Below are 27706 nucleotides of genomic sequence, written 5' to 3' on the forward strand. Positions count from 1 at the left end.
TGCCGTACCCACGCCGGCAACGTGCTTGATTGTTTGGCTCCGACTCTACCCCTAACCCTATGGAATATATACCCTAACCCTTAAGCTCCCGGGGCCAGTGACATTCCCATGCATATATTGCGACAGCTAGCAAGCAGATTAGGCTAGCAGCTACTTAACGGAGGTCCGTCACAGCCTCTTGGTACCCGCTATCTTAATTATTCATCTTCGGTTTCCTCAAAGCTATATACATCTATAACTATGTCAACACCACTCGTCCAAGCCCAGTACGGCAGCTATGCAGCGGCTCAGACAGAAAAAGATACCGCCTACAACGAGCGTGTGGCTAGTGCGTTTGGATACACGACGGAGGACCTTGTGAGCATCCCGCAGAACGCAAATCTGGGCGTTAGTTGCGGGAATCCGATTGCTATGGCGGGTCTGAAGGAGGTATGCATGCGTTATTGATGGCATATGTGCCACTGGGTGCTCTAGATATTGGCTGCTAATTATTCTACTGCTTTCTATAGGGAGAGGTGGTCATAGATATGGGTTCTGGCGCCGGCATGGACGTCTTTATCGCTGCCCGCAAAGTCGGGCCTACCGGAAAGGTCATCGGAATAGACATGACACAGGTCTGTCCCCCTTCCACCCCGCTCCCAAAGGCAAACCCAGTACTAACACCCCTTCCAACTCCAGGAAATGCTCGACCTCGCCACCAAAAACGCCCTCAAAGGCAACTACTCCAACGTCGAATTCGTAGGCCACCTCCTTTCCCCCTTCCCCCCTTCCTCCCCCTATAGAACACATAGCTAACCCCTCTAGATCAAATCCTACATCCACTCCACCCCCACCCTCGCCGCCAACACCGCCAACGTCATCACCTCAAACTGCGTCCTTAACCTCCTCCCCCCCGCACAAAAGCCCGCCGTCTTCACCGAGATGTTCCGCCTCCTGAAGCCCAGCGGGCGCGTTGCCGTCTCGGACATCCTCGCGCGCAAGCCGCTGCCCGAGGACATCAAGGCGAGTGCCGCACTCTACATAGGCTGCGTCGGCGGCGCGAGCCTCGTGGAGGAGTATCAAGCGTGGATGAAGGATGCGGGGTTTGAGGGTGTGTATCTACCCAAATAACTAGCTGCGGTGAACGGTGCTGACGGGCGGTGGTAGATGTGGTAATCGTGGACACGAAGAAGGACCTCAATATCTACAAAGAGGGTATCATCAACGTTTCCGGCACCGACACTGACGCCGGCGAGAAGAAGAAGAGCTGCTGTAAGCCCGCGCCGAAGGCGTGTTGCGGGGCGCCAGAGGTGACATCGAATGTGGCCGGGATTGCGGATTATGATCTTAACGAGTTTGCGGGTATGTTCATCGATGCGTAGTGGGCGTTATGGTATTGTGACTAACGAGCGGGTGTGGTGTAGGCGCGTTCCAGATCTACGCGGTGAAGCCCGCTGTGGCTGCGTAGGTGCGTAGAGTGCGTTGAGGGGGGTTGTGGTTAGCTGTTAGCTGTTAACTGTTTGAGGGCTTATTTCTTTTTTTATATGTACGTGCTGCAGTAGGATAGCTCAAGAGATGCTTTAAATGTCAAAAATTCACCCGTAGCTTTAGACTTTGTGGTAGTACCCATATCCATCATGAACTATCACTCGGCACCAACAGCCCCCTCGGATGCCAGCACTAGCGCCTCCCCTCCTCCATCACGAGCCTCAAACAATGACGTATATATACAGATAAAAAAATGCGTAGGCACAATAAAATGTTCCAAAAAAATAGTGAGAAAAATTAAACCCCCTTACAAGGTCTAACTAAAAAGTAACAAAAAGGAGAGGCATCCCGCTCTGCTCCTTTCAACCCAGTCACACAGTGTTTCCACCAAGCCTGGGAGGTGAATCAAACGACCGACCTCGGCCCCTCTGGGCGACACCATAGCTACTGAGCTACGGGGGTAGATGGTATGAAATAGCCCAGAGTGTACCTAACAAACCTCCCACCTGACTACAAGTACCCACTTACGTCATCACCCCCCGCTCCCCCAAATGTAGACAAACCAAGTGAGTGATAATCTATGCATGAGAATCCATATTCTAGTAAACAACATCTCGCGCCCCTTCCCCTTCCCCGAATACCATTTACCATTATAGCATTGTCGTGAATTACAAGATATTACCAACCAACCACGTTCACGTCGTTGTCGTAAAGAAAGAAAAGAAAGAAAAAGAGAAGAAAAAAAAGCGAAGAAAAGAAATGAAAAGAAACAAGACCGTTTTCTCATACACCCCAGCCAGCCTAGCCCCCGGCCAGAAAGAACGATACCGATACTCCCAGAAACGACCTAAAAACAAACCACAACAAAAACACTGTAAATCAAAAACAAAAGCAAAAAGTCTATATACCCCCCATCCCCTCAAGTCCTCCTTACCATCTCCTCGAGCACACTCTTAAACTCCCCGCCCAACCCCCACACCCTCATCCTCCCCAAGATCCCCACCACAACCCTCAACACCTCTCTCGCGCCTCTCTCCGAGCATATCTCCGTCATCGCGTTCCCATCCGGATCATCATTCCCAATCGTCGCCTTCTTCCCGCCATTGCGGATCCACTCCTCAGGGCAGTACTCGCCCGCGCCCTGCACGCCGCGCGTCCACGGGTGCGAGTCCAGCCTCACAATCTGCTCCTGCATGCCTCGGATGGGTGAATTTGGGGCGCCGGAGTTGGCGGTGGTGGCGGTGGTGGGCTCGCGGAAGTAACGGCCAAAGCCCCAGAGGACGACGCCGGCCATGAAGATGCGCATCCCCTCGACGGGGGAGAAGACTGGCTTCCAGCGCGAGATGGCGATGATCTGCGCCGAGTTCCAGGCCAGGGTGCGCGCGTAGACAGGGTCGCTGGAGAAGATGGTTTTGAGGCGGGCGATGCGAGGGTCGGCGCCGGTGTCGGCGGAGGAAGGGGGGCGCCGGGCGAGGGAGAGAATGAGGGAGATGGTGGGGAAGGCGGCGTGGAGATGGGTGTAGTGTGATATCAGGCATGCAAGACTATTTGGATCATTGTCAGTAAAATACCGCGGCAGCACCTGAGGCAGAAAGAAAGACTTACATCATATGCACCCTATCGCCATCCACCTCGCCATCCCTTATGCCTCCGTCTATCTGCTTCTTTTGAATCGACTCACACAGCGTCATCAACGACTTCAGGAGTGTGTCCTTCGCCGGCTTCAACCCCGGACCGAACATCGGCAACCCTAACCCACCACCGTTGGTAGTACTAGTGCCGCCAACGCTCAACACACTTTCCTCTATTTCCTTAAAGTCCCACAATATTCTCCCCAGAGCTTGAGCGCACAACCTCTTGCCCCAACTTGTAAGATTATCTGGCGATATCTTCTCCGAGATGACATCCCGCAGCGTGGGAAAGAGCAATGTTCCCCTCTCCACACAAGGCAACTGTGTAGAGTGCTTTGGCTCCAGGAGCGCAGCCCACGCCTGCGCGTTCGGCGCTTCCCAGAGCGCCTCGGAACAGGGTATGCGCGTCGAAATATCGTTGAGGGTTATGGCGCCGCGGCGGTTGGATAATGTGGAAAATGAACAATCGTATTCAAAGATTGACCAGGCGAGCCGTCTCAGCTCTTCCTGTTTCCGCCATGCGTTCCAGCGGGCCTCAAGCTGCTCGTTGGTGTCTCGGGAAAGAGGCGTGTCCTCGATATGGGGCCGGCCTGGGGAATTTGGTGCCGAAGACGGCGATGATGCTGGCGGCGAAAGGGTCCCAGAGAATAAGCCAATACGGCGGGCATTACCAATCAGAAAACTTCTAGAGACGTCTGCAGAGTCATAAAGACGGTGGGAGCCCGAGCCTAACGCATAAACGCTCTGAAGGCATAAGGCTTTGAGGTAGAAATCCGAGCGCGGATATTCTGGGTTGTATTCGGCCTGATTGAAACTAGTGTTAGCAATCAAGTTATACCAGAGACCTCACGGGATTATATGTCTTACCATCCAGGCTAGGGTCCTTTTGCAAAGCTCGCTCAATGTATCCGCAAAGACCTTGGCACCCTCGACATTACTGTAACTAGCTCCAATACTTGCCATCGAGACCAGCACAATAGTTGGGCACGTCGCAACACTAAACGTCGGCCTATGGATCATTGGCAAGTTTGAATGAAACTGCTCGAAATACAGCGTGATAAACCCATCAAGCATCTTCTTTGGCGGGAATCTACTCATATCTGCACTCTCGTAGGGATACCTCTCATACGGAATAGACAGCAATTCGACCATATCAGTCCTGATCCTCTCATCCAAGCCGCCATCCTTACCTGCAGGTACTGAGTCGGCGCGCTGAGAAGTAGCCGGGGCCGTGTACTCCTCCAGGATTTGCCTGAGCGGAGGCAGAGTTACACGACGCTTCGGCTCCTCTCGACCCGACTGCCAGCCCCATGGTAGGAAGTCTTCGACGGAGGAAAGGTCTTTGATTGGACTGACTGATGGTAAGCGTGTCTGATGATCTTCTCGGTGTTTAGGACAATACGTTGTTGAGCCTTCGTCAGAGCACGCTGATCCAGGCGCTGCCGGCGAAACAAAAGGTTTTGAGCTTAGCGGTAACACAGGGCTCGGAACTCGTCCCGGCGCAGTAGTACCAGCAGGGGGTGGGGCAACAGTACTGAGATGTCGTTCTGAAAATGTGCCGTTAATTCCCGTGTTATCTTGAGCTGAGGAATCATCACCCCAGCCTCTCAGCCAATCGGTGGTAGTATCAAAGATCCCAAAGTCGAAAAACCAATTATCATCGTTTTCCAGACCTGGCAAATCATTACCGTAACCTGGATGGTTATCCTCTGGTTTCGACCCGCCTAATTGAATCATATCGATGTTTCCACCCATGTCTTGCTGTCCTACTAATGATCCAAGATTTCCAGTCTGGAAAGTCCCAGAATTCTGCCGCATTTCTGTCTGTTTTTGAGTATAGTCTACCGTAAAAGATACTGGGGGGTATTCCTGAGGTCTTTGATTTTCCTCTGGCACATCGTTTACAAACGAACTGATATCTACAGACTTTGAAGCCTGCAGGTTTGGAAAGTGCCTCGGCGGTGACCGCGACGGAGGAGATACAGGAGGGAACCCTTGCAAGGTTTTTGCTGCGCGCAAATCTTCTTCAGTAACGGCTTCAGACCCGGTACCAAGCCAGGAGGGCAACTCACCCAGAGTGGCCGGAGTACTGAAGTTGTCTCTAAAATCACGAGGTGATAGCAGAAGTGGTTCTGGGCGCTTAGTAGCGCTTATTGAAGCCTTCTGTGGCTGGTAATACTCATCCCGTCGGTACATGGATGTATTTGGCGACTGGGGCACTATCGCAGGCTGAGATGGGGGAGATTTCAGGGGTACTTGGGGCTTTATTCCAAATACTGGAATATCAACTGATAGTGGTACTTTCTGCGGAGTCTGTGTGCCACTACTTGGCTGCGACCCATCAAGACTTGGAATCGTTCCATAAGTGTTTGTGGTCATCAGCGACATCAGTTGATCGGCCGACGATAACTCCGCAGTGTGGTCACCACTAATCAAATTCTTCAGGCTAGCCGCCGAAGCCGACGCCGAAGCCGACGACCCCGACCCCGACCGCGCACCCTGGCTCCCACTCTCCGACGCCATTCTTGCCGCCGACAACAGATGCGGCGACACCCTGCGCCCCCCATCCTCAAACACCGTTTCGTATCTCTCTTCCCCGACCCTCCTCCTCTTATGTGCGCCCCCATTCCCGTCCTCTTCCGACACCTCCGAGCCAAAATCCAGCAACTCGTCCTCCGCGCTCGTCTTCGGGCTCTCCTCCGCCTCTTCCACCGGCGCCCCGAAATCGTAGATGCACACTGCACCCCGCTTCTTGCATGCCTCGCACGGATCCTCTGCCCGGCCGCCCTCTCGCGTGCCGTTCTTGCCTGTGCCCCGGCCGCCGCCGGAACACTTGATTTTGAAGCCGGCACAGCGCCTGCAGCTGCGACGCCGGCTCTTCCGCACGTCGGGGCGCTTTGTCTCGTGCACGGCACGGATGTGCCGCGTTAGTACGTCCTTGCGTGTAAACCCTTTGGAGCACGACTGGCAGACGAAGGCCTTGGACGTGTTGGAGGGCATGTGGGTGGTTAAGTGACGGTCGAGATGCTCTCCGCGGGAGAAGGAGCGGGAGCAGGATGGGCAGGTGTGGGTTGCCTTTGCGGGGGAGGTCCCCGTGGTGGAAGGGGAGGAGGTCATGGTGGGGGAGAAGGAGGGCGGCGAGGGATTGGAGGTTGTTGGTGAGTGGGTGAGATGGAGAGGGACAGGTGCGTGGGCCATTGGGCGCTGGACAAGCCTTGTTCTTCCTTTTGGCTGCTGGGGTAGCTATTGTGATATCGATTGTGCTTCTGAATAACTAGGATACTCTATGGTCTGCGTGAGTGAGTAAGTGGGCGAGTGAGTCAGTTAGTTATCAGTGGCTGAAAATCCCATGCACTCACCATCCAGAGGCCGGGAGAGACAACATACATATATATTCGCCACGATAGAGCTCTCAACTCCCACCACCACAGCTCTATCAGGGTGGCCGTTCCAAAAAACACTTTCTCCGGTGCAATGATCGTCAAACATGAAACGCCCACACAAAAAAATATAGAGAGAAAAAAAAAAGGCGAAACCCCTGGCAATCAATCAAATATCCACTTGAATGTCAATCACTCAATCAATCAATTGTCTGTGAGTGACCTAGGTACGTACGGTTAAACTCAAGCCCGCCACATTGGGGAATGGGGTGCATTACGGTACCTTAATGGAAGCCAAGAACACGTATGTGGAATGGGGTGAGTTTTCGAAGGGGGAAAGAGATATGGAGATTTGGCGGAACCTCGCTCTCGCTCTCGACCCTGATCCTAATGAGGAAAAGGCCAGCTGTGGGAAAAAAGCGGGGTATAAAGATGTGTAGCTCCAAGAAGTCTTGGGGGAAGTGAATACGGAGTGGAGATGAGTGGAGTGAGTGATACTCTGTGCCCCCCGAGATTTTTTTGCTACTGTCCGGACAACTGGAGACTGGCCGTTTTGGTCAATCGGATATCCAGCAGGCTCTCCCGCGATGTAACGTAATTAAAGTAACTTCTCGTCTCCGGACCGGCAAAACCACTGACTAGCCAGACAAGGTGTTAGACGTTATCCCAACCCCCAAATATGCTGCAATATCGTAAATTCTCCGCTGAGGAATACACAAAAGAGCAGAGAAGCAGACTAGACGTGGCACACAAGAAGAGAGAAATGATGCGATGAGGTAGGAAACCAGAAAGAAACCGCAGATCAATGCAGGCTATTTTGCGCTGTTCAGCACGTCCCGGAAGAAGACGGGGGTAGTGGGGGGGGGGGGGGGGGGTTCTTTAGAGTAACTAGAGCAGAGCAGAATAGAGCAGAATCAATCCTGCCTGACTTCCGCATACCCTTTTGGAAAACGGATCTAGCAATGTGGGGGGTGATGAAGGGGAGCACTTACAGAAAGACAAATTTGGATGGCGTTGATTACTACTTCCTGCCACAATGTGTGTTCCTTAACCTTGGCTCTTTCCCTATCCTTCTTCTATGTACTGAACCTTTTCCGGATTCAATCCTATCTAGTCTCAACAACCTGCAGGAAGCCAATTCCTTATCACACCCCTCAGGTACCCAAGCTTTATTAAAAACTTGGCTCTTTCTCAGGGCTTTACACTCCGACAACCGGTAAATTCTCCGGGTGTGTGGGGAGGGTCCCTGGTATTACTGACGGCTTGTCGGGAGAGTTGTCCTTTAAGCCTTCGATAGATGCAAGCAATGTATATGAATATCGCGGGGGGGGGGGGGGAGGTTAGTGACGGGTAGTGTAGACAGGGGGGGAGTGTTGATTATTGTCACAAACAGCAATGCTATTTACTCGCTACTCACCTTATCCAGGACGAATGAGAACGAGTGATTGATTGTATTCTATAGAAGGGAAGGGATGGTGTGTGGGTGTGTGAGTGGGGGGGGGGTTTTGGGGGGGGAGCAGATGCCTCTTGCGATATCTTTGATGATTGGGAATTGGGGTGTGCAGTTTGGTTTGGTTTGGTGAGAAATTCTGCGCTCGACGCTCTGATTGGGCGAGATGCTAAAGTATCCAATGAGAGCGCACTACGGAGATGTAGCGCGCGCCCCCCAAAAAAGAAAATGGGGAAAAAAAGGTGGGATGGGATGGAAACTGGGCACGGCGGCGGTCAAATTACGGACTGTCGGGACGAAGAAGTCAGCTTAAGGAGTGCAGCGCACGGATTTCCACAAGCTTGGCAGGAACCCGATGTCTTTTTTCTGCGCCGCCACAATGGGGGGCCGAGTGATGGATGTGGTGTTGCGGCAAAAGTCGCGATAGTTCCTTGCCCCACAATTGATGGAGGAAGGGGGAATGGGAAGATGGATTATATGTTGCACTGATGTCTGACAGGGCACAGACAGACAGCTATCAATGAATCACTGAAGTCAACTCCGCTCCTCTGCTTAATAATTCGCGCGAATTCTCGCGTGTCTGCGCGGTATACCCCCCCGGGAGAACGTTGCTGCTGCTGCTGCTGTCCTCTGTCCTTAAAGGGAATTCGGAAGGAAGTATCTCCCTTTCTGGACCGTAAGCAGAAAGCTTATCCCGAGATAGTTGTGGCGATCCTCTCTCTCTGCGGAGGTACCTTTCAACGCGTTTGATTGAGGGCGTGGGATGTAGATTTGGGGATTATCGCGGAGAACGTTTTGTTCGTTCGTTGAGTAGTAAGTAGCCAAGAAATGCAAGGGCAGGCTTGCAGGCCCTGTACCTTTGGAGGAGAGCAAGTATGCCCTAGAAATGTGGGGTTGATCAAACCGGAATTGTAAGCCGGCAAAGGCGATAACGAAGGGCAAGGTCCTGGAGTAAGTTGCAGGTAAGTAGAGTAAGTGGGTCGACTTTCTCTCTCTCTCCCTTTCCTTCACTTGTCCCTTCTTTCATTACCCCCCGTTGGATCATGGAAAAGAGATGATGAAGGTGCGGCGAAGTCATCATTACTCTGGTCGACGATGGCCAATCGGAGTAGCCAGCGGGGAGAGCGTGGTGGCCGGTCGGAGATTTTTCCCGCACCGACCGTTGCGGATCGACGTAAATTGGCGCGCGCAGTGCCGCACCCTTGGACGAGCGAGAGGGAGGCTGCGGGAGTTAATTTAGTGATTTGAAAATTGCTCGCAGGGGAGCTTTCTATTCAAAAACTGGATCACCATTTGAGTTATCGGGAGAGTACTAATATGACAGAATCACGGCAATTAACTGCAGCTCATGATAACTGGTAACTGAAAATATAATATTTCATCTCCCAGCAATTCCAGCAAGTTGACCTGCACAGAATAGAGACGATAGATAGTGGATACTAGAGGGAAGCAGGGTTGGGAGGCTTAAATACCGGTACATGAGGTTCTATGTAGAGTAATATCTAACAGCCTGATCATGGCCGGTCACTTGTCCCTTTAGGGAAACGTAATGCGAATGCGGAGGAGCATCGCGAAGTCGAAACCCCAGAAGAGCCCCATGGAAGATTCTGCAGGTTGTTCCTCCAGCCAGCCCCCACGCACCCTAGGGCTTAGGGCTATATATCTATTTAAATTCAACCTCCATGCAACTACACCTTGTAGGTTCTATTCTTCCTGTGCTGCTAGCTCGCTGCTGCAGCTGTGCAACCCCTCATCTCCGTGACAACTCTACATAACTCCTAAATTGAACCGGTTTCACAACAGTCGGATACAATCAATTCGGAACGACTAGCCTGCATTTGGGCCCGGACCTGGGAGGCTAGAAGCCTGGATACATAGATGGAAGGAGGGGGATCGCCTTGGTTACGGGATGGACAGACAGCGGCATATGAGGTACATTGTTACCTCGTTCTCAATGCAGGCCAGACACCGGCGCGAGCTTGTCTTGTCACCCGCGTCATACAAACAAGACTTTCGGAACCATCTAGATGTGGACGATCACCCTCTGCCAATGTCCATGGCATCACAGCCAATTTAATCACTCGGGAACTGCACTAGTTCTTCCCCGCGAGTGATCAAACATGATGCACTGACAGCTACCTACAACAATGGTGGGGGGGAGGGGTGATTGATTGATTGCTTGGCCAGAGCAATATATCAGGTCAGGCAGACTGTTCTGGAAAGAAACATATCCCCGTGAATATCAACCAGACTCTCTCGGAGTGACATTCAGCATCCCGGATTAGCGAGGTCGCGGGGCAGCATATACGTACCGAAATATTAATGCAAAAACGCACCCGGCCTCCTAATTAATATAGGATGACATATCGGGTGGTAGGCGCAAACAACGAGTTTTGTCTCTACCTGGGTGGATATAAATACCATATACGCAGACAATGCTTGATCCCTGCACCACAGCTGCCACCACCATCACCACCATCACCACAACAATCAGCATCAGTATTTCAGCGTTGCTGAGATGCACTGAGTTCCATGCATCTATCCAATATACTCTCCATATCCACCCCTTCCTGATCTGCAGGGGCACACACAACATCGGAACCTGCCATGCCTGCCGCCATCCAGCCAGCCATGGCAAGTCATCGCATAAACCCTAATTAAATATCAGGGAATTTTAAAGAGGACATACGTAACGGGACCCCAGATCGATCTCCCACTCGAAACCGGAGACATCCAGACGGAAAAACGTCGCGATATCTCCGACAAGATATCAAAATAGAACACGGTCCCTGCAAGGCTCGCAGGCCCGTCCATGAAACACGAAAAAAAGAAACGAAAAAGAGAAGAGAAAGAAAATCTAATAATGTTTTTTTTTTCATATCTTCATTCTTGAAACAGCCTTTGATCCGATCTTCGCTTTATTTTTATTGAACAGACCATGGTTGATTTATGAGATGGCGTGATGTCGTGATGCACATACAGTACAGCTACGTGGGGTTGTTGTTGTACGGTAGTGTTTGGGTTTCAGAAATATGTACAACATGCGCAAACATATTGGGGGGGAGCTTATTCGAGTCGTCTCACTCACGAGACGATATCCTACGGAAATGAAAATGTCAACTTTGTTTTTCAACGTCGGATATGTACGGGGTCAGCCAGATTAAGGAGTACGATGGAGAAGGCATGTAATTGGAATGATGAGTTGTGCTATACTGGACTGGAGGTGTTGAACAAGCGCTTGGCTGTTAGTATCACTGGCACGCTGATAGATTGGTGTAGCAAGCTAGACCTGATCCTATTCCAGTAGCGCAAGCTCTTTAGCAACGACAACGACACCCAAGGTAGAATGCCCAATAACGATAACCATCTACATTTTGAATTCTAGCGCTATTTTGGATGGACCCATCCATCTTCCATTCCTGCATCAAGAATACAAAATATCATAACTACGCCGGCATCTACTATAACAATATTGTAAAGCTTCCTTGAGCATTTCAAACTATGAGTACATATCACCCCAAAAACCAACAACTAGAACCGGTCCAAAATAAGTATCCCTAAAACCCAAAAGAAACCAAATACAGGTTCCGCAGGAACCATCTTCAATCAACTAGCTCAACCACTATTCCAATTATCAAAAAGTCAGTTTCAATCACAACCTATTCCCAGGAGCGACCAGAAGGAATAAAATGGCCAAATCTAGCCCCCGAAAAATAAAACTAAAAAAGGGCTACCCACGTGTTCTCCATCCCGCTTCCCTTCTGCATCTTCGTTCCCCTTGTCTCATTGTTCGCCTCCATACCTTCACGTCCCTTCCCCTGAGCTAAAGGCGCGGAATGGTCGAAAGCGCTCTTTTCCTCAACGTCACCTTGACCCATATTCTTGGACCCGCGGGTGTTGTAGTCGGGCTTCTTGCCCTCCGCGATGAAATCGGATAGGGTTGCTGGAGGGGCGTTCTTCTTGGGGTGAATGGTGGAGCTGTTGTCAGACATGGTGTTTTTATGTGTTTTTGAGACTGTGTTAAAGTAGAGTTGTTACTGTTTTCATATAAGGTGTCGGATGAATTGCTGGGTTGAATAGTAGGAATTTGAGGTTATTTATAAATGCGAATTCACAGTGAGCTGGGTGTTACGTCATGAACAGTCACTCTTGCCATGGGCCAAGACATTGGTGATATCACATGATCGGCGTTTTCTGGATCAGCGGTAAGCCGTCAATCATAGTACGGCAACTATTTACACTTATGTATCTAGCTGTACCTCCCGTCTTGTTACTCTTCAAGTAATTTTTCCCTCTTTCCCGGTGTTTAAAATCGTGCCCTACGATCTCTTAACCTCCAGTTCCTTCCCAGTTGCATCTACAAATTTTAGCTTTGGTGCACTCGACTTCCTACCCTTCAGAACAACACTCTTCACTTTTCCTTCTCCGGAAACCTCAAAACTAACCTCACCACCTCCCCTCAATCTGTGTCCCTCAAGCTTGGAACCCCACCAAGCCTCAGGCACAGCGGGTGCTAACACTACTGTCTTCTCTCCACTCTGCCCATACCCGACATCTAGATCATGAACAAACATATGCAGAACTTGCCCTACAGTTCCAAAGTTGGCATCAATCTGAAATACCCAGGTTCCAATCGTAGAGGGGTCTTTGCTGTACACTGAGTACAAGTTGTTGGCAAAGTTCTCAACAATGGCAAAGCGCAGCTCATAATAAGACATGGTGGAATTGTTAAGACCAGCCCAGCAGGCGCCACGCCAGACCTTTTCCCAACCTGCGTTGGCGTCGGTCCATTTTCCGAGACCGCGGTGGATCAGGGTTGTTTCGACGGCTTTGGTGATCGTGGTATTTTCCCGGTGGACAGAGGAGATTGAATAGCCACTGGAGAGGAGTAAGTTAGTTCTGGGTGGGGGCAACGTCGGATAGAGAGACTTACGGGTACCAGCCATAGAGGTGAGAAAGATGGCGGTGGCCGTCTTCTGGGTTATCGATGTCGAGTTTCCATTCTAGGTTAGAGTTAATATATGTATTTCTAGGATATCATTGACAGCATAAGAGAGGGTTTCTCTACCTTGAATCTGCCCATACCGTCCGACTCTGACGCCCATGTATAACTTGCCCAGCGCATCCTCTACCCTCTTCTTAAATGCTAAATCTTTATCTCCTGATGCATCCCATCCTTTCAATACATTCATAAACACTTCCGAAATCTGTTGCTGATCAATCGCACACCCAAATGTCGACGGCGGCTGTTCCGGTGAATTGCACGGATTGACCACCAATGTCCCGTCATTATAATACTTATCTTCCAGCAGGGTCGATAAGTGGAACTGCGCAACACCCTTGATGAGAGGGTATCCAACACTCTTATACCAGTCCTTATCGCCCGTGAAATCGTAGTGGTCCCATACATGTTGCACTATTAACAGTCAGAACAATCATCTACCCTTCCGTAGCATGGAGAACATACTCATCCACGCGTTAGCAGCCGAATATGCAAACCAAAGCGCTGTACTCTGATCGCCATTTCCTTTCAATCTATCTCTCAATTAACCACAACTCGCAAATAAATATTTCCAGGGTTAAGGTGCAACTCACCCTGTATGCCCAAAGGTATTAATTTCATTATGAACCACCCAACCCTCAGTAGCCCCATAAAGCAAGCTTGCAGTCTCGGAACCTCTTGGCACCCATGTTTCTGCCATATATCTCCACAATCCGTCAAGAGTACCGCCTAGTCCAGTTGCTTCACTACCCCAGACATTCATTTGCAGGTTGATATTGGTATGATAATCGCCTGACCAAGCAGCTCCGAAGCCATTCGACCACTTTCCTTGCAAATTAGGAGGTAATGAGTTAGGCCTACTAGAACCGATGAGGAGGTATCGTCCGAAATCGAAAAGAAGTGATTCAAGGTATGGATCTCCCTTATCAAGTGTGTAGGCTTTCATGAGCTCATCTGTAGCTTTTGAGGCAGAACCTAGAGGGTCTGGTAGTGTCAGAGAGAAGGCGCGGTAGAGTGCCTGGTGGTCCTTTATATGCTCTGCCAGCAACGCGTTATAACTCTTCGACGCAGCAGCAGAGACAGTACCCGCCACCTTTTTGGCAGGGTCAATGCCCTGGAATGTGTAACCATCAGAGGGGTTCCCCTTAGTTTCATCGTAGTTCGTGTCCATTGAGAGAACAATCCATAGCTCTTTTACACCAGCAGTAGCAGGGACTGAGAGCCCGGTAGTCGTGGTGAAGTCTTCGCCTTTCTGCGCGGTGCCAGGGAATACAATAGCGGCGCGGGCGTCATAGAGCATACCATCAGGAGATTCAGCGAGGCCACGGAGTGTAATGGTGTTCGAAGCAGTGGTTATTGTGGGTGCTGGAGATCGACTGGAACCGAGGGATACTGTAACGGTGGGGAGGGGTTTAGTGGACTCAAGGTGGTAGATACAGGCTTGCGCAGGGAAGGAGCAGAAGTAATCCCTACACAATATAAGTTGGAGCAGAATGGAGCGGAAAGGAGTGACTTACCTTGTGATCTTGCCATACTTCTCAGTAACAAAAGAACTTCCACCCACTCCACGGTCAATATCAAGCCAGAGTTTGTAAGAACTGGCAGAGGCGGCGTCCAGGTCAAGGCCAACAGAAAGATTCCCGAGCATACTATAGCTTCCATAACCTGCGTCGCTACCTAGGATACCAGCAATACCTACAAATTTATGTCAGTAGATTCACTAGTAATATCGGGACGCTTGACATGGTAGACATACTCCCAGTGCCGTTCTTAAAGATAAAGTCTTGTATTTCACGGAGTGCCGGTACTCGTGATTCTGCAGGATTACCACCGGTGTAGTTCTGTTGTATTATCTTGTTAGTATTGGACTCGGATAAATCAATGATACTATATACCTTTAGCTGGAAAGGGCCACCAGTCCAGAGACTATCAGAATTAAGGGCCCAGGAGTCGTTATTGATACCGCCAAAGAAAGAGGCTATATCAAATTGGAGGATTTAGTGATGATTTCTTGACAATGTATTGTATTCAAAACTCACCGGCATGTTTCCCGTTACCAATCGGTAACGCTTGAGAAGCCCAATCCCATGCAGGCTGGTTAAACCATAGTTCTCGAGCTGCGGATACAGTGCCGAGTGAAGTGGCGAGAAAGAGGAGATGCGTGAACATCTTAAAAGTGTACCGTCTCTTCTTCAACTCGAGTTATAGTTAAATAACCCCTATCTAGTTATGAGGATTCTGAGATAGAATTCAAGATATTCGTCATTTAGTTTTACGGGAGCGGAGCTTAAATATGGCTTGTAGATCACCCCCACCAATTTAATTGCCGGGTTTTTAGATTCAGGCACTCCCGGGTACATCTATCATCAGGCATTTACTGCCACAGAAAGGCACGTTAGACCATTGGCGGCTATATATTAAACGGTTTTAATCTTTGTCGGAGTAGAAGGTGGACCATTCCGACGCACAAGATATAACGGATAGTAAATGCGGGGAAAGTATGGCTAGTATTTTTCTCATAAAACCCGGGAACTCGGTGTGGTTAACAATGTAGAGCGATTCGGCTGCATGGTTCGAGAGGCAAATCCGGGGAATAGAGTATTGCCTGAAGTTTGCAGGCAAGGATCGTCAACCCCACTGCCTAAATCGGTGCCTTCGGAATTAAAGGTCCCGATAGCGTAGTTAGATACGCGAATATCCTTTTCTCCATGTTTTCTATTTTATGGTGTACGCTGTGAACCGGGGATGAAAATGGGTGTTCCCGAGTATTATGTATGTGGTGGTTGTGCTTGATCTTTGGTTCGTGATCTTCCCCTGACTTCTTAAATTTGTAACCGGTTTACAGCAAATCTTGGCGTGAGACAGTTACACCAATAATTCTTCCGTGTAGTAGAGGTAATTTAGAGAAAAAAGACGGATGACAAGTTGGTCGGAAGGGCGATCGATGTGCCTGACCTGGTCTAGAGTACGGTATCGGGATACGTGGTGTCATATATGTATACGGGTTTCTACCATATGTGTTCTGATATGTATATTGTGTTGTTTCTTATTTCATGTGTTAGTAGTCACGTTGGGAATGGAATCATAATTTGACTAGGGTTTGGTCCGCCTATAATCGCGACATGATGCCGCTACTAGGCTTTTTTTTCTTTTTTCTTTTTTTGTTTAATTCATTAATTGTATGCAGACCGTAGTCTATGACAATATCACACTACCCCAGAACTTCCCAATCGCTTCCTCCACCTCTCACAAATTAAGGAAATCAAAGAAATAGTCGCAAAATCAGTAGGCCAGTAGCCTGTAATAAAGGAAAATCAACGTAACTTATGAGAGTAAGAAATAGTAGGCTCCATATCAGATCAGTAGAATCTCTCCACCCAACGTATACGATACATCCATATATCTAACGGTTACAATAGCTCTAGCTCTTAAAACCTAAAACATCCTAGAGTATACCTTTGGAAAACCATGTACTGGACGATGTAATGTATTCTTACTATAGTTAGAGCACATATATGCATGAATATATCGAGTGACTGCATGTGATTGACATGGCTTTGCTTTTTTGTTTTTTTTCTTTAATTCATTGATTGACATGGCATATATAGGATGACTTTTCCACATGAGACTAGTACCTCTTGTGATGCGTGGGTGTAAAGATCCCTTAAAATTGTATTTTCTTTTGTCTTTTTAAGTCAGATTTACCAATTCAGACGTCCCAGCTGGCGACTAGCCCAAAAGCAACACTACAGTGACAGAAACATGGATAAAATGACTACCACAGTCTTTGGCAATGCCGTACCACTGCGGTAACACTACCGTTTACTTCGTCAAAATACGGAGATAAAGCGGCATATTCTCGCAATGCCGTACTGATGCGGTATCAGTTTTACCCACATTTCTGATACTGTATCAGCTAAGGGTTTAAAGAGGTGGGGAGGAACTGCATATTTATAACAAGGATGACCTGTGCTAAGGTTTGTTGAACTTGTAACTTTGGCTGCTATCAGATCGGGATAGGCCAGTACTAACTTCCTGCTTGACACTTTGTCGGGTAATCAAGTCAAAAAAAAATCAAGGCTTTCACAGTTGACCTTAATTCTCATTCAGCGGTTTCCAATTCCCAGATATGGTAAAGGTGATCGTAAATTCTACACAGGTCAATCGATCAGATAACGTATTTCACCTAGAAGCCGACCTTCACCGGGTAACCGATCAGTGAAGTGAGTCCTGTGTAACCTCTGTATCCTCCTGAGTTGAAGAGTTTTTCTATTCGTTGTAGGCCAGTTTTGATTACTATTCAGTCCGGAATACAGCCAAACCAATCATTGAGATGGGGAGAAGCCGTGAAAAGGAAAAGGAGAACTTCAACAAGAGGGTGGAGGATGCGAGGAGAGACCTTGATAGTGGGCGCATTAAGACAATTAGGGAGGCAGCGGACGTGCATGGAATAGCCTACACTACCCTTCAAAACAGATTAGCTGGTTCTAGAACGCGTCAAGATGCTCATACGGACCAGCAAAACCTTACTCCTATCGAGGAAACAGCTATCAAAAAATGGATCCTGAAATTAGATGATTGGGGTTTTCCGCCCCGACACCAATATGTGAAGGATATGGCTTTAGATTTCCTCAGAAGTCATGGAATTCGAAAACCCAAGCTAGGCAAGAACTGGTTAACACGGTTTCTCGCTCGTCATCCTGATTTAGCTTCTAAATTTTCAACCCGTCTGGACAAACAACGCTCGTATGCCAGTAATCCCGCGGTTTTGAAAGATTTTTTTACACAGGTATGGGAGTTCCAATGTTGTGTCACACTACGCTAACAAATTGTATAGCTTCGGCGCGTAGTTGTGACACATAATATACTTCCTGACGATACCTACAATATGGACGAAAAAGGGTTTTTAATGGGGAGGTCTGCTCGCGTAAAAGTGATCTGTAGGAGGGGCAAAAAAAGAAACTTCAAAACTCAGGATGGAGCTCGGGAGCTAATCACAGTTATCGAAACTGTTTCAGCTGGGGGTTTCGCACTTCCGCTATTTATAATATATAAAGGAGAAGCACAGTATCAAGGCTGGCACGGTTTGGTAAACGCAGACGAAAAGGCATATTTTAGTTATTCAAAGAAAGGGTGGACCAATAATATTATTGGTTTAGAGTATTTGACACAAAACTTTGGTCCTAACTCAGCTCAACGGTAACAATCCATTTATTACTCTCCTCATTCACGTGTGTTAAATTACTAATTTTTTATAACAGAGCGAATGGTCGTACGCGGTTATTGATACTTGATGGACATGTTTCGCACTGCACTTGGGAATTCTTTTCCTATTGTCTTGACAACGATATTATACCCCTCTGTCTTCCCGCACACTCCACACACATACTACAGCCTTTAGATGTTGGACTATTTGGTCCTCTACAACGTCATTATACAAATGCTTTAGACGACTGGACACAAAACGGAAATACTGGAATTCATAAGGGGACATTCTTCCCGTGAGCTGAAATTCTCCTTTTTATCTATTAATTTTCACTAATATCCGATATATAGATTATTGATGCAGGCCCGTACCTTTACACATACACCCAAAAACATCCTCAACGCGTTCAAAGCTACTGGAATATATCCCCTCAATCCCCGCCAGGTACTTGAACCGTGCATTGAAAAGGTCAAGGCCCTAAACACCAAGAAAGAGCAAGCATTGGGTCCCCGTACACCCCGCCATGGAAAAGGCATTTCAATTCACACCAAGCGCACCATTGCTTTAGTAGGCAATGCAACACCTAGTAGAAAGCTGGCGCAAATTATGGTTGAGAAACTGGGCCTTGCCGCTGAAGAATCATCAGCAGAGGTAGTTGTCCTACGGCAGGAGTTAGCATATTTGAGGAAGAAAGAAAAAGCAAATTCCGACTCCTCAAGGGTACAAAGTAGAGCTGTTCTCTCCAAAGCCCTCGTAGTTACTACAGATGAGATTGTACGTCTGCGCAATCAATGGGAGGAAAAGCAAAAGCTCACCGCTGCGAGAGCTATAGCAAAAGAGTTGAAGGCAGCGGAGCGGACATCAAAGAGCGCCGAGACAGACTGCGCCGAGCCCGCAAATCTCGGCAGGAAACTCACCAAGGTTAGAGGCCGTCCAAAGAGACAGCTTCCAATTGAGGAACTGGCTGAACCTGTGACTCAAGACCCTGAAGGCTCAGAGTGCGAGTGGGAAGAGCTGGAAGCGGATAGGTGCACCCCTACAAATATCACAACCCAAAGTGGTAAGAAAAATGCCCGGAAAATGAAAATATATGTTGTAAATAATAGTAGTAATAGTCCAAAGCCGGGGGATTCTGTTAGGAGACTTAGATCTAGAAAATAAATTTTTATTATCGGGTAGGAGTATAATTGCTTTTTGATCGGTTGCTAGGTGAAGGTCGGCTTCTAGGTGAAATACGTTATGTGGATTCTTTTCTCCTGGAAACATACGTTTTGTTTTTCCGATAGCTCACGCCAGAAGAGTTTTAATGGACGATATTCATTTATTATACCAAAATTTTGATACTAGCATGTTAAACAAGAGTAGTCATAATCCCCTTACATCGAATCCCGTGTCCCGGATCCCCTAAACCCATATACTCCGCACGGGTGTGACCTATATATATTCGATCGAGCCTCACCCATTTTCGCGTCACCTATATTCTAAAAAATTTCCCTATTTGTTGTAAGACCTGAATAGTGTGCAGATAATACCTTTGAGCACCGACTTAGCCTACGGGTTAAATGAGAGTTTGAGACATTATTATTAATATTATTAATATTAATACTCTTGCTAACCCAAATCAATCCGAGTGAGATCTCATGTCTAGAAGTGACTTACGTGTGTACACCTAGACAACCACATATGGGAGATTGTAACAGACTACAAATATTTACCCAAGATCCGAAGAATTTGATTGACCCATAATAGGGGATAAGCTATATTTAAACTAGCGCAGGGAAAATAAATGAGTCTCGGGATCAACATTCACGTTCCTAGTTGGATGGAAGACCACCCATTGTTGTTTGATCTGCGCGCCTTCGCTGGCGAAGTTCTAACTTAACTTCTTGAACTAATGGGAGTGTAGATCTATCATTGAGGCTTTTAGAAATAGAATGAATTTCTCTATTGGGATATCGTGTCGAGTGATAATTCATGCTCCAAGAAACAACCTTACCTATGGTTATGATTCTGATACAATAACAAGATACATCCTACCCCATAGCCCAAATACAGAATTATAAGAATATTTAGGACTTACTTTTATTGAAATCATACAATCTTGCCGTGTCATTGACCTTAGTCTATGCATCTGTGGCTGGATCTATTTGTTCTAAGCACCCAAGTCTTCAACGTTATTACTATTATCACCAATCAGTTCTTTTGTTCGCTCCCATCACAATCATTGGTAGTGAAATAGAAGGGAGACGTTTGTTGGTTTTGTATTACTCGGGGTTGGTGGGAATCTGATTAGATTATCTCGATTATCTAGTAATGATTGTTGTGGAGTTATGATATCACTTCGACGGGACTTGCCGGTACTGTAAAATACTACTAACGTGGGGGTGTCCGATTCGGTAGTAGCCATATTAGCCATATCGCACTTAGATTGTGGGGTCAATCACGATCAATTATATGCACTTTCACACCGCCTTTGATGGGTCGATGATATTACATGTAGCCAGAATCATGGGACGTGAACCCTGTGTTTCTCCACACAATAGAGTCATTCTTTTTAGCAGAGCTCAACAAAACATGACTACAACCTCAAAGCCGGCGGCCACACATATAATGCCACATACACTCTGGATATTGAGTAATCTACGAATTCTACACATCACGGATATCATGACAATAGTTTTGAAAACCGCCCCCCTACCTTCCCATCACCTCCATCAACCGCTTGCATGACGTTGACGTGTAACCATACATGGAAACGTGGGTCGGAGAATTTAGCAGTAATCAAAGTGTCAAACGTGCATACCCGTACGATCATCTGCGGCACCAAACCTTAAATTGTTTATTTATCCATGGCCACGAGAAATCACTAATCGTCAATTCTCGGTGACGCCGAAAAGCAAAACGTAATGCGATGTAGATTATTCTTCCATCCCGATATTAATCATCTTTTGCCTTGTTGAAAGTGGGGCGCCAGGGAAGGGATAAAGAAAGGGGTGGTTTCATGGCGCAAGCTTGTTCCTCAAATGACACGGTCTATATATTCTTCTGTCCCATCCACATCTTCCAGACATTTTCCCTTATGCTTCGTTTTTTCTTTTTCTACTTATAACACTTCGCCCCAAATCCGAGACCAAACCAGCACCAAACCAGCAATTCGTAACTACCCTAATGATATTCAAACAAAATCTTTGCGTCAAACATATATATCTACAAAAAAAAAACCTATCGACCCCTATTCCTACCAACTCATGCCATTGCAACGCCTAAGACTAATAATACCGGTCCGTACCAAACCAAAAAGGAAAAAAACAAACCGAGAAAAAGACGACCAACGAAAAAGGAGTAGAGTAGAGAAGCCCGTTTTTTTTCTTCCAAACACAGCCCTGTATATAAAACGAAAGAGAAGTTTACCCCTAGGAAAAATGAAAAATAAAATATGTATCTTATCAGTAACCGCCACGTTCTTCCACCACCGCCTCATTAGCACCAGAATAATTGGGTCGAGTCAGATCAGTACACTGGCACAGTAGCGAGGGAGATTGCTGCTTCGACATCCGATTTTTTAAATCCAGGGAACCGTCCCAGGCACACACCACGTGGAATCAATTCTGCACGGAGAGCATTAGTGGATGTTTATAGACAATGTTTGGCGGTGTGAAACTTACGTTTAATAAACATGTCCAGGTCCACCTGCTTCTTCGCACCCTCGAGGACCTTGATGGATGCTTCGTTATCAATCGCATTGGCACCCGCAGGCGAAGAATGATTCCTCTCAAACTGTCTCACTTGATAGTTGATCTGATCCTCAGGGGTTCCCATCACCTGTGGCTGGAAATAGTCCAATGACATCACGGTAGCAGAAGTGAGACCGCCCTGCGTCTGGTTCGCGTTCGCCGTCCGAGCGGGAGGCGTCTGGGGGGGGCTTCTAGGCCTCAGGGTCTGAGGTGGTTGTGCCAAGCTCGGAGACGCCTGTCGGGAGTGTTCCGATTCGACCTCCATCTCCATCAAGTCGGCGCCGGCGTTGTTCACCAATGTATCGGCTGCCGCAGCAGTTGATGTTAGGATCCCCAGATTGGTGATGTATTGTTCTACCTCGTCTGGCCTAAGATATTTCTGGCGTATTCCGAGCTTGATGAGCATCTTGTTTGCTTCCTCGCGCATATTGAATTCTTCTCTATTCTTGGGCTCTTGTACTTGTCTGCCAGCTCGCTCCGCTTCGTAACTCTGCATTGATTCTGTGTAGTCCAGATGCTTTCTGGGAAGCGGTCGGATCTCGGGGTGTTCACTGAGGTCTAGACTGTCCTTGGGGCCAATTTGCAGTAGCTTTGTAATACATTCCAATGCGTCCTCCCTGGATGTATAGCAAAAGGTGTAAGCGAATAACCTGGCAACCTCATACTGGTCAGCATTGGGCGAAGTAAGCATCAGGTGTGCATATTCAAGTCCAGCACGGTGCAGGCGGCGGGAGAAGTTTGTCTCGTGGAAAGAGTAAGTGAATGACTCTAGCCCGGCTGGAATGTCCTGTTTGTATGGGGTATTTGATACTGGATCAAGCATTGCAGAAGATGTGGAAGAAGAGGGTTGTAAAAGACCACCCATATATGCACTTTCTGAAGAGCTAGGTGAGTACAGCCCATGCTCTCGATTGTGGGAACCCGACGAAAAGGAAGAACCTGTAGCCATAGTATTGCTTCTGCCGCTAGCTCCACTACCTGCTGCCTCTGCTCCTGCTCCTGCTCCCGCACTACGGTTTTGGCTGTTCCCATTGTTATCGTATGAACTTCTTGAGCCACGGCTGTTACCATTTTCTCTAGAATAACTGACTTGGTAACCCCCAAAGCTAGGCACAGAACCGCTTCCACCACCAGCCTGCATACCCCCACTCCCACCACCAGACCCAGGGCTCCCATCGTCTCTACTGCGCCGCCGTTTGGACCTAGCATTGCCATTGCCGTCATCCTCGTTTATACTCTCACCTTCTGCGTCCTCGTCGCCGGTCTCCGCACCCTCGGAGCTCCCGAGTGCTTCCTTGGCTAGTCCGAGGAACTTCTCAGTAAGTTGCTTGAGGTTGCTACCAAAGCCGGCATTGGAGACATCTGGGTTCTTGCTCAGACAGCTCATGGCCGAGTCGTGCAGCTCTAGAAAAGTAGTCTGCATCCCATCAATAGCAGTCTCTAGCTCGTTGACTCGATTCCGTAAAGATGATATCGTAGTCTCCTTGCGAAGACGGTAAGCTCGTTGAGCGAGCCTGATCTGAGTACGCCGACGCTACAATTCCCTTCTGTTAGAAACAAAAGCCGTGGGGAAAGTAAGAAGGGGAGGTATTAAATAGATACGTACATCTGCAGCATTCTCATCCTTCGTATCCAACCTTGGTCGACCTCTCTGCTTCCTATTACTGCTTCCGCCAGGACCACCTCTGGCAACCGGGGTAGGGTCATGACCGCTATCATCACTGCCAGCCCTCTTCCGCCCTCGTCCTACACCGGCTCCTCGTCCCTTTAGATCGTCCCCTCTGCGTCCACCCATCTGGTACTCGTGTTGGGAGGCCTGCATCCGTCGTATTCTCTCCCGCTCTTCTAAAATCTTTAGGTCCCCGTGCTCCTCCGCCGAGAGGATACTCAGGTCCATATCCATATTACCGCCCATGGTACCACCCATTGGTAGCGGTTCCATGCCCATGCCCATGACATCGCTCATGTTAAGATACGTCGTAGGGTCCAGGTACCCGCCACCAGAAGGTGCGGAGGCGGGGTGTGAAGAGTTTCTAGAGGGCGGCATAGAGTGTGGGTATGGAGCTGGGCTCGGATGCTGCTGTTGCTGCTGCTGTTGCTGCTGTTCGGTGGAGGTATTGATCCTATTCATGGGAAACGAGGAATGATATGGGGAGCTGGAGGCACTGTGGTGGGCCGAAGAGTGCTGTGGGGTGCCTGGTAAGCTGCTTTGTTGCTGCTGCTGTCGCGGCTGGTGCAGATATTGGGGGTGCACCGGAGTCGGATGAACTGAATTGCCGGCGGGGGACATCATACGGTCTTCCCGGGATATCGGAGCGAAGTTGGGGACGAAGGAATGGCGTAGTTCCGACTGTGTACTGTGTTGGTTTTCCATACGTAGTCCCGAAAAAGCTCGAGGGGTAAAAGTAGTAGAAGTAGCAGAAGGAGCAGTAGTAATAGTCGGAAGTAAGGGAAAGGGAAAAGGGCTGTGATAATATAATAATAGTAATAGTAATGCGGATTGTTGGTTATCGTACGCAGTGTAGTGATAGTAGCTGCTGCTAAAAAAAAAAAACAGGGCTTGCTATATATCAACAACCACCAATGACCAAGAATTCGTAGCCGTAACTGCTGCTTGCTGATGATATATTCCTCTTGGTATAACGTTTTTCCTTGTTCTTCCCTTTTTTACGAGCCCGAGTTCAGACACCGGTGCTTTCTTCTTCTGCTTCTTCTGCTTCTTCTTCTCTTCTTCCCAACGGTTGCGCTTGCATCCGTCTCCGGGGTGCTGTGCTTGTGCAGCATTTTCTGCCAGGGAAGATGAGGATGAGTTCTTTTATATCTCCCAGGCCCTCGATTGCTTGGTACACGTAGTAGGACCCTTCGGGGGTCCTTGCAACTACTTTTTTCAAACCCCCTGGGCAACATAACTACAACGAGAGCAATGACGCAACTAGCTAGCTACCTAGACCTCGCCTCGAAGCGCTTGAATATAGATACACAATTGTGGCCATGAGTCCTACCTAGCTTTGAACAGTTGTGTGAAGGGTTTCTCTCGGCACTTTGAAGGGAAGAGGGAGGGGTGTGGCTGCCGGTACGGTACGGTAGGTGTATGTAGGGATTAATTATTGGTCAGTTCAGGAATGGATGGGTCTAAATAACTTTGAGATCAATCCCCATTCAAAAGACTTCATGGTTATGCTTGTTTTTCCCTAACGCTCGAGTTTGAGGATACAGAAATCCCTTAGCAAAACAACTACCATCATCCATGCGGAGAAAAGAAAAGAAGCTACCTCTTTCACCACACCTACCCTTTCGCACTTTCACTCTCCGAAATGTACACTCGGGAAACTAGACTCACCACGCAAGTGGCTTTTGGGCTGAACCCCATTGCAAAAAATGTGATTTGAGAAGCAGATCCCAATCACGAGTGTGCGGATAGGTCGGCTTCTGTGGGTGGGCGAGTGGGTTCCACAGCAGATCTGGATCCCTTCCCGTGCGCCAGGGGCTTCCAGAAGAGCTGCTTGAAATAAGTTTCCGTCGCCGCCCTCTTCGATTTGAGACACCACTTACCTGCCTACCCACATCGCATGTGAGTGAATGAGTAGCTCCACTTTTATTTTTATTTTTATTTTATTTTTTATTATTGGAGGAAGAGGGGGGGTGGTGGTGGTGGTGTGCCCAGCTTCAGACTGATGCTCTGGCTACCCGTTGCAGGAAGATGGATGGATGACCATGGGTGTAAGTTACTAATGTCCGATGTAGGTAAGCTGATGGTTACGGAGGTTTCAACTTTCCAATGCCAAAAAGGCTTGTATACCGCTGAGTCAATCTCAGCCCTGCTTACAAGATCAATCCGTACTCTAGCTGGGGGGGTTTAGCTAGTTGGGGGAACAGTAGTAGGGGGGGGGGGACACGGCGTCGGAGTGATTATGAGCTCAGTTTTGCAGGGAAGCGAGAAAAAAAGCTCCAGCGAAAATCGGATTCCAGTAGGAGTCAACAGATGCGCTTTGCTTCAGTTAGCAGGTACTGTATTCCAAATAATCCCTGCTGCTAGACTTGCTAAAAAAGGAATCACGGGAATATGTAAGTTTCTTGTCGATTGGGACAAGAACAGGTGAGAGGGTTTCGTCCTGGGGTTCGTTCAAGCAAGGATCAACTACTCTAGACGGGGGAGGAGGATTTGGGGGGGGGGAGGGGGGGCACCGGCCATGGGACTCGGAGTTAAACACGGAAGCCCGTTTAAACACCATGGCCCATCGTTACATCTATCTCCCTGATTAGGGATGGTATAAGAGCTCTCACTCACTCATAGTGAGGGTTTTTGTGTCTGTCAATGACAGAGTACTCTAGGTATGTAAGGTAAGCTGGAAGATAAGATTCTCAGGATGTAGGTATTGTTATACCTACTCTATGTGCCGGCATCGGACTCCGAACCCTCAGGTCATGAGCCTGACGAACGAACGAGCGATTCTGAGCCGGCGGGCGGGCACGTTGCATGCGTTAGCCCGGCATATTGAGGGAGACCTTGTGTTCTTGCTTATCGGTAATATATTTCATCGGCCAGAGAGACTTGACTATACCAACCGGTGACAAGTGTAGGTAGCTTTCTGGTCGTTTTTGGTAGCAGATATGCACAAAGGAGGGTGAATATACTGTTGGATACTCATTATACCCAAAGAGGCCTATATCAAGCTCTCATATGATATTTGATTCACAAGCCAATAAGAAACACAGCAAGACTACTTTAAGGCAGCACGACGGGGCGAAGTACAGCATACCTTACCTGTCCTAGTTAAAGTACATGTACCTACATGTACTTTATCTAGAGCATACATAGTACTCTACCGCACTTACATGTATGTACTTGGTACTCTACCTACGTAGATGCCTAGACTCAAGATTTTCGAAATCTGGTACCCGAATTCCGGTGTGAGCCTAACCACATTTAGTCAAGCCTAGTTTCCTGTTCTGCGCATGCCATATGCAACCAACCTTCCATCATCATCCCCAAGCAGGCCATGATGGGAAGGGGTGAGGGAGGAAGAGGAAGGGGGGGCCTACTCTATCATAAAGTAAACACCTTAACACCTTTCTTTACCCCACTAGTTTGTTTGGCCTGATTTTTTGTCTTGGCCTCGAGTATCGGTATGCATGTAGAGTCAGGTATTTTGAGAACATCGATAGAGATGTAGGTAGACAGCAGCTTACATCGAAGTTGGTTCAGCCACCCCATCACCACCCAGCAGCTGCTACTCTACATTCCAATCCGGTAGTCTACTCTTTATCAGGACATGTACCTACACCAACTAACACCGTGGCCGGGAATTAACTTGTGCAGCAGGTGAGCTAGAAGCAAGCAGGCAAGCAGGCAAGCCAGAGGCAGCAGGCGTCAATACAGTACTCTAGCGTGCCCAGCCAGCCCAGTACCCAAGAGTGGTACGTACTCACGGCGAGACACCCCACGTTCGGCAAGACATAAGACTTGATCAGTAAACAGTGGACACACATAACTGAACGCCATCTTTAGGAGATTAACGTAGCTCCAAAGCACATACATACCAAGCCTAATTAACCGATGCCATGAGCCACTGGCATGAATTGAGAGTCAAAGAGTGGGGGACACGGTCCTCTGGCTTGCCCGAGATTCTGAACTTGGAACAAAGCGGCTTGCTATGAAAAGCTTGACTTGGCACCATTACGGGCTAGTGTCATCAACTAGTGGAGGGTAAATGACTAAGCTGACGCCGATTTCGAGTGACAGACAAAACATTCGTCGGAGATTTAAAGTTATGCTCTTAACCGGGGATAAAACGCTCCTTAATATCATCCATCGTAGAACTAGGTAGGTAGGTAG

General features: G+C 48.2%; 6 protein-coding genes across 6 annotated transcripts; 2 read left to right on the top strand and 4 right to left on the bottom strand.

Annotated features, from left to right (window-relative positions):
- Positions 1–240: 240 nt before the first annotated feature.
- Positions 241–1447, top strand: H6S33_003421 (uncharacterized protein; the record flags this gene model as incomplete). The annotated part of the gene is made up of 6 exons (XM_044835167.1): positions 241–429; positions 510–614; positions 679–738; positions 805–1090; positions 1147–1341; positions 1404–1447. The coding sequence occupies 6 exons, from the start codon at positions 241–243 to the stop codon at positions 1445–1447; spliced, it is 879 nt and encodes a 292-aa protein (XP_044691782.1).
- A 939-nt stretch (positions 1448–2386) lies between these two features.
- Positions 2387–6296, bottom strand: H6S33_003422 (uncharacterized protein; the record flags this gene model as incomplete). Its single annotated transcript, XM_044835168.1, has 3 exons — positions 2387–3011; positions 3073–3902; positions 3966–6296. The coding sequence occupies 3 exons, from the start codon at positions 6294–6296 to the stop codon at positions 2387–2389; spliced, it is 3786 nt and encodes a 1261-aa protein (XP_044691783.1).
- Positions 6297–11647: 5351 nt separating this feature from the next.
- H6S33_003423 (uncharacterized protein) lies at positions 11648–11920 on the bottom strand (the record flags this gene model as incomplete). The annotated part of the gene is made up of 1 exon (XM_044834764.1): positions 11648–11920. One exon carries the CDS (start codon positions 11918–11920, stop codon positions 11648–11650), a length of 273 nt encoding a protein of 90 aa, XP_044691784.1.
- Positions 11921–12247: 327 nt separating this feature from the next.
- On the bottom strand, positions 12248–15099 carry H6S33_003424 (uncharacterized protein; the record flags this gene model as incomplete). The annotated part of the gene is made up of 9 exons (XM_044834765.1): positions 12248–12806; positions 12862–12931; positions 12997–13344; positions 13396–13463; positions 13524–14399; positions 14448–14625; positions 14687–14771; positions 14826–14908; positions 14970–15099. The coding sequence occupies 9 exons, from the start codon at positions 15097–15099 to the stop codon at positions 12248–12250; spliced, it is 2397 nt and encodes a 798-aa protein (XP_044691785.1).
- Positions 15100–17263: 2164 nt separating this feature from the next.
- H6S33_003425 (uncharacterized protein) lies at positions 17264–19297 on the top strand (the record flags this gene model as incomplete). The annotated part of the gene is made up of 4 exons (XM_044834766.1): positions 17264–17719; positions 17768–18129; positions 18192–18431; positions 18487–19297. 4 exons carry the CDS (start codon positions 17264–17266, stop codon positions 19295–19297), a joined length of 1869 nt encoding a protein of 622 aa, XP_044691786.1.
- A 2349-nt stretch (positions 19298–21646) lies between these two features.
- On the bottom strand, positions 21647–24244 carry H6S33_003426 (uncharacterized protein; the record flags this gene model as incomplete). The annotated part of the gene is made up of 3 exons (XM_044834767.1): positions 21647–21744; positions 21802–23404; positions 23477–24244. The coding sequence occupies 3 exons, from the start codon at positions 24242–24244 to the stop codon at positions 21647–21649; spliced, it is 2469 nt and encodes an 822-aa protein (XP_044691787.1).
- Between the last annotated feature and the right edge of the window lie 3462 nt (positions 24245–27706).

The sequence above is a fragment of the Morchella sextelata genome (genome assembly GCF_020137385.1).
Source record: "Morchella sextelata strain SCLS chromosome Unknown scls_15, whole genome shotgun sequence".
Lineage (NCBI taxonomy): Eukaryota > Fungi > Ascomycota > Pezizomycetes > Pezizales > Morchellaceae > Morchella > Morchella sextelata.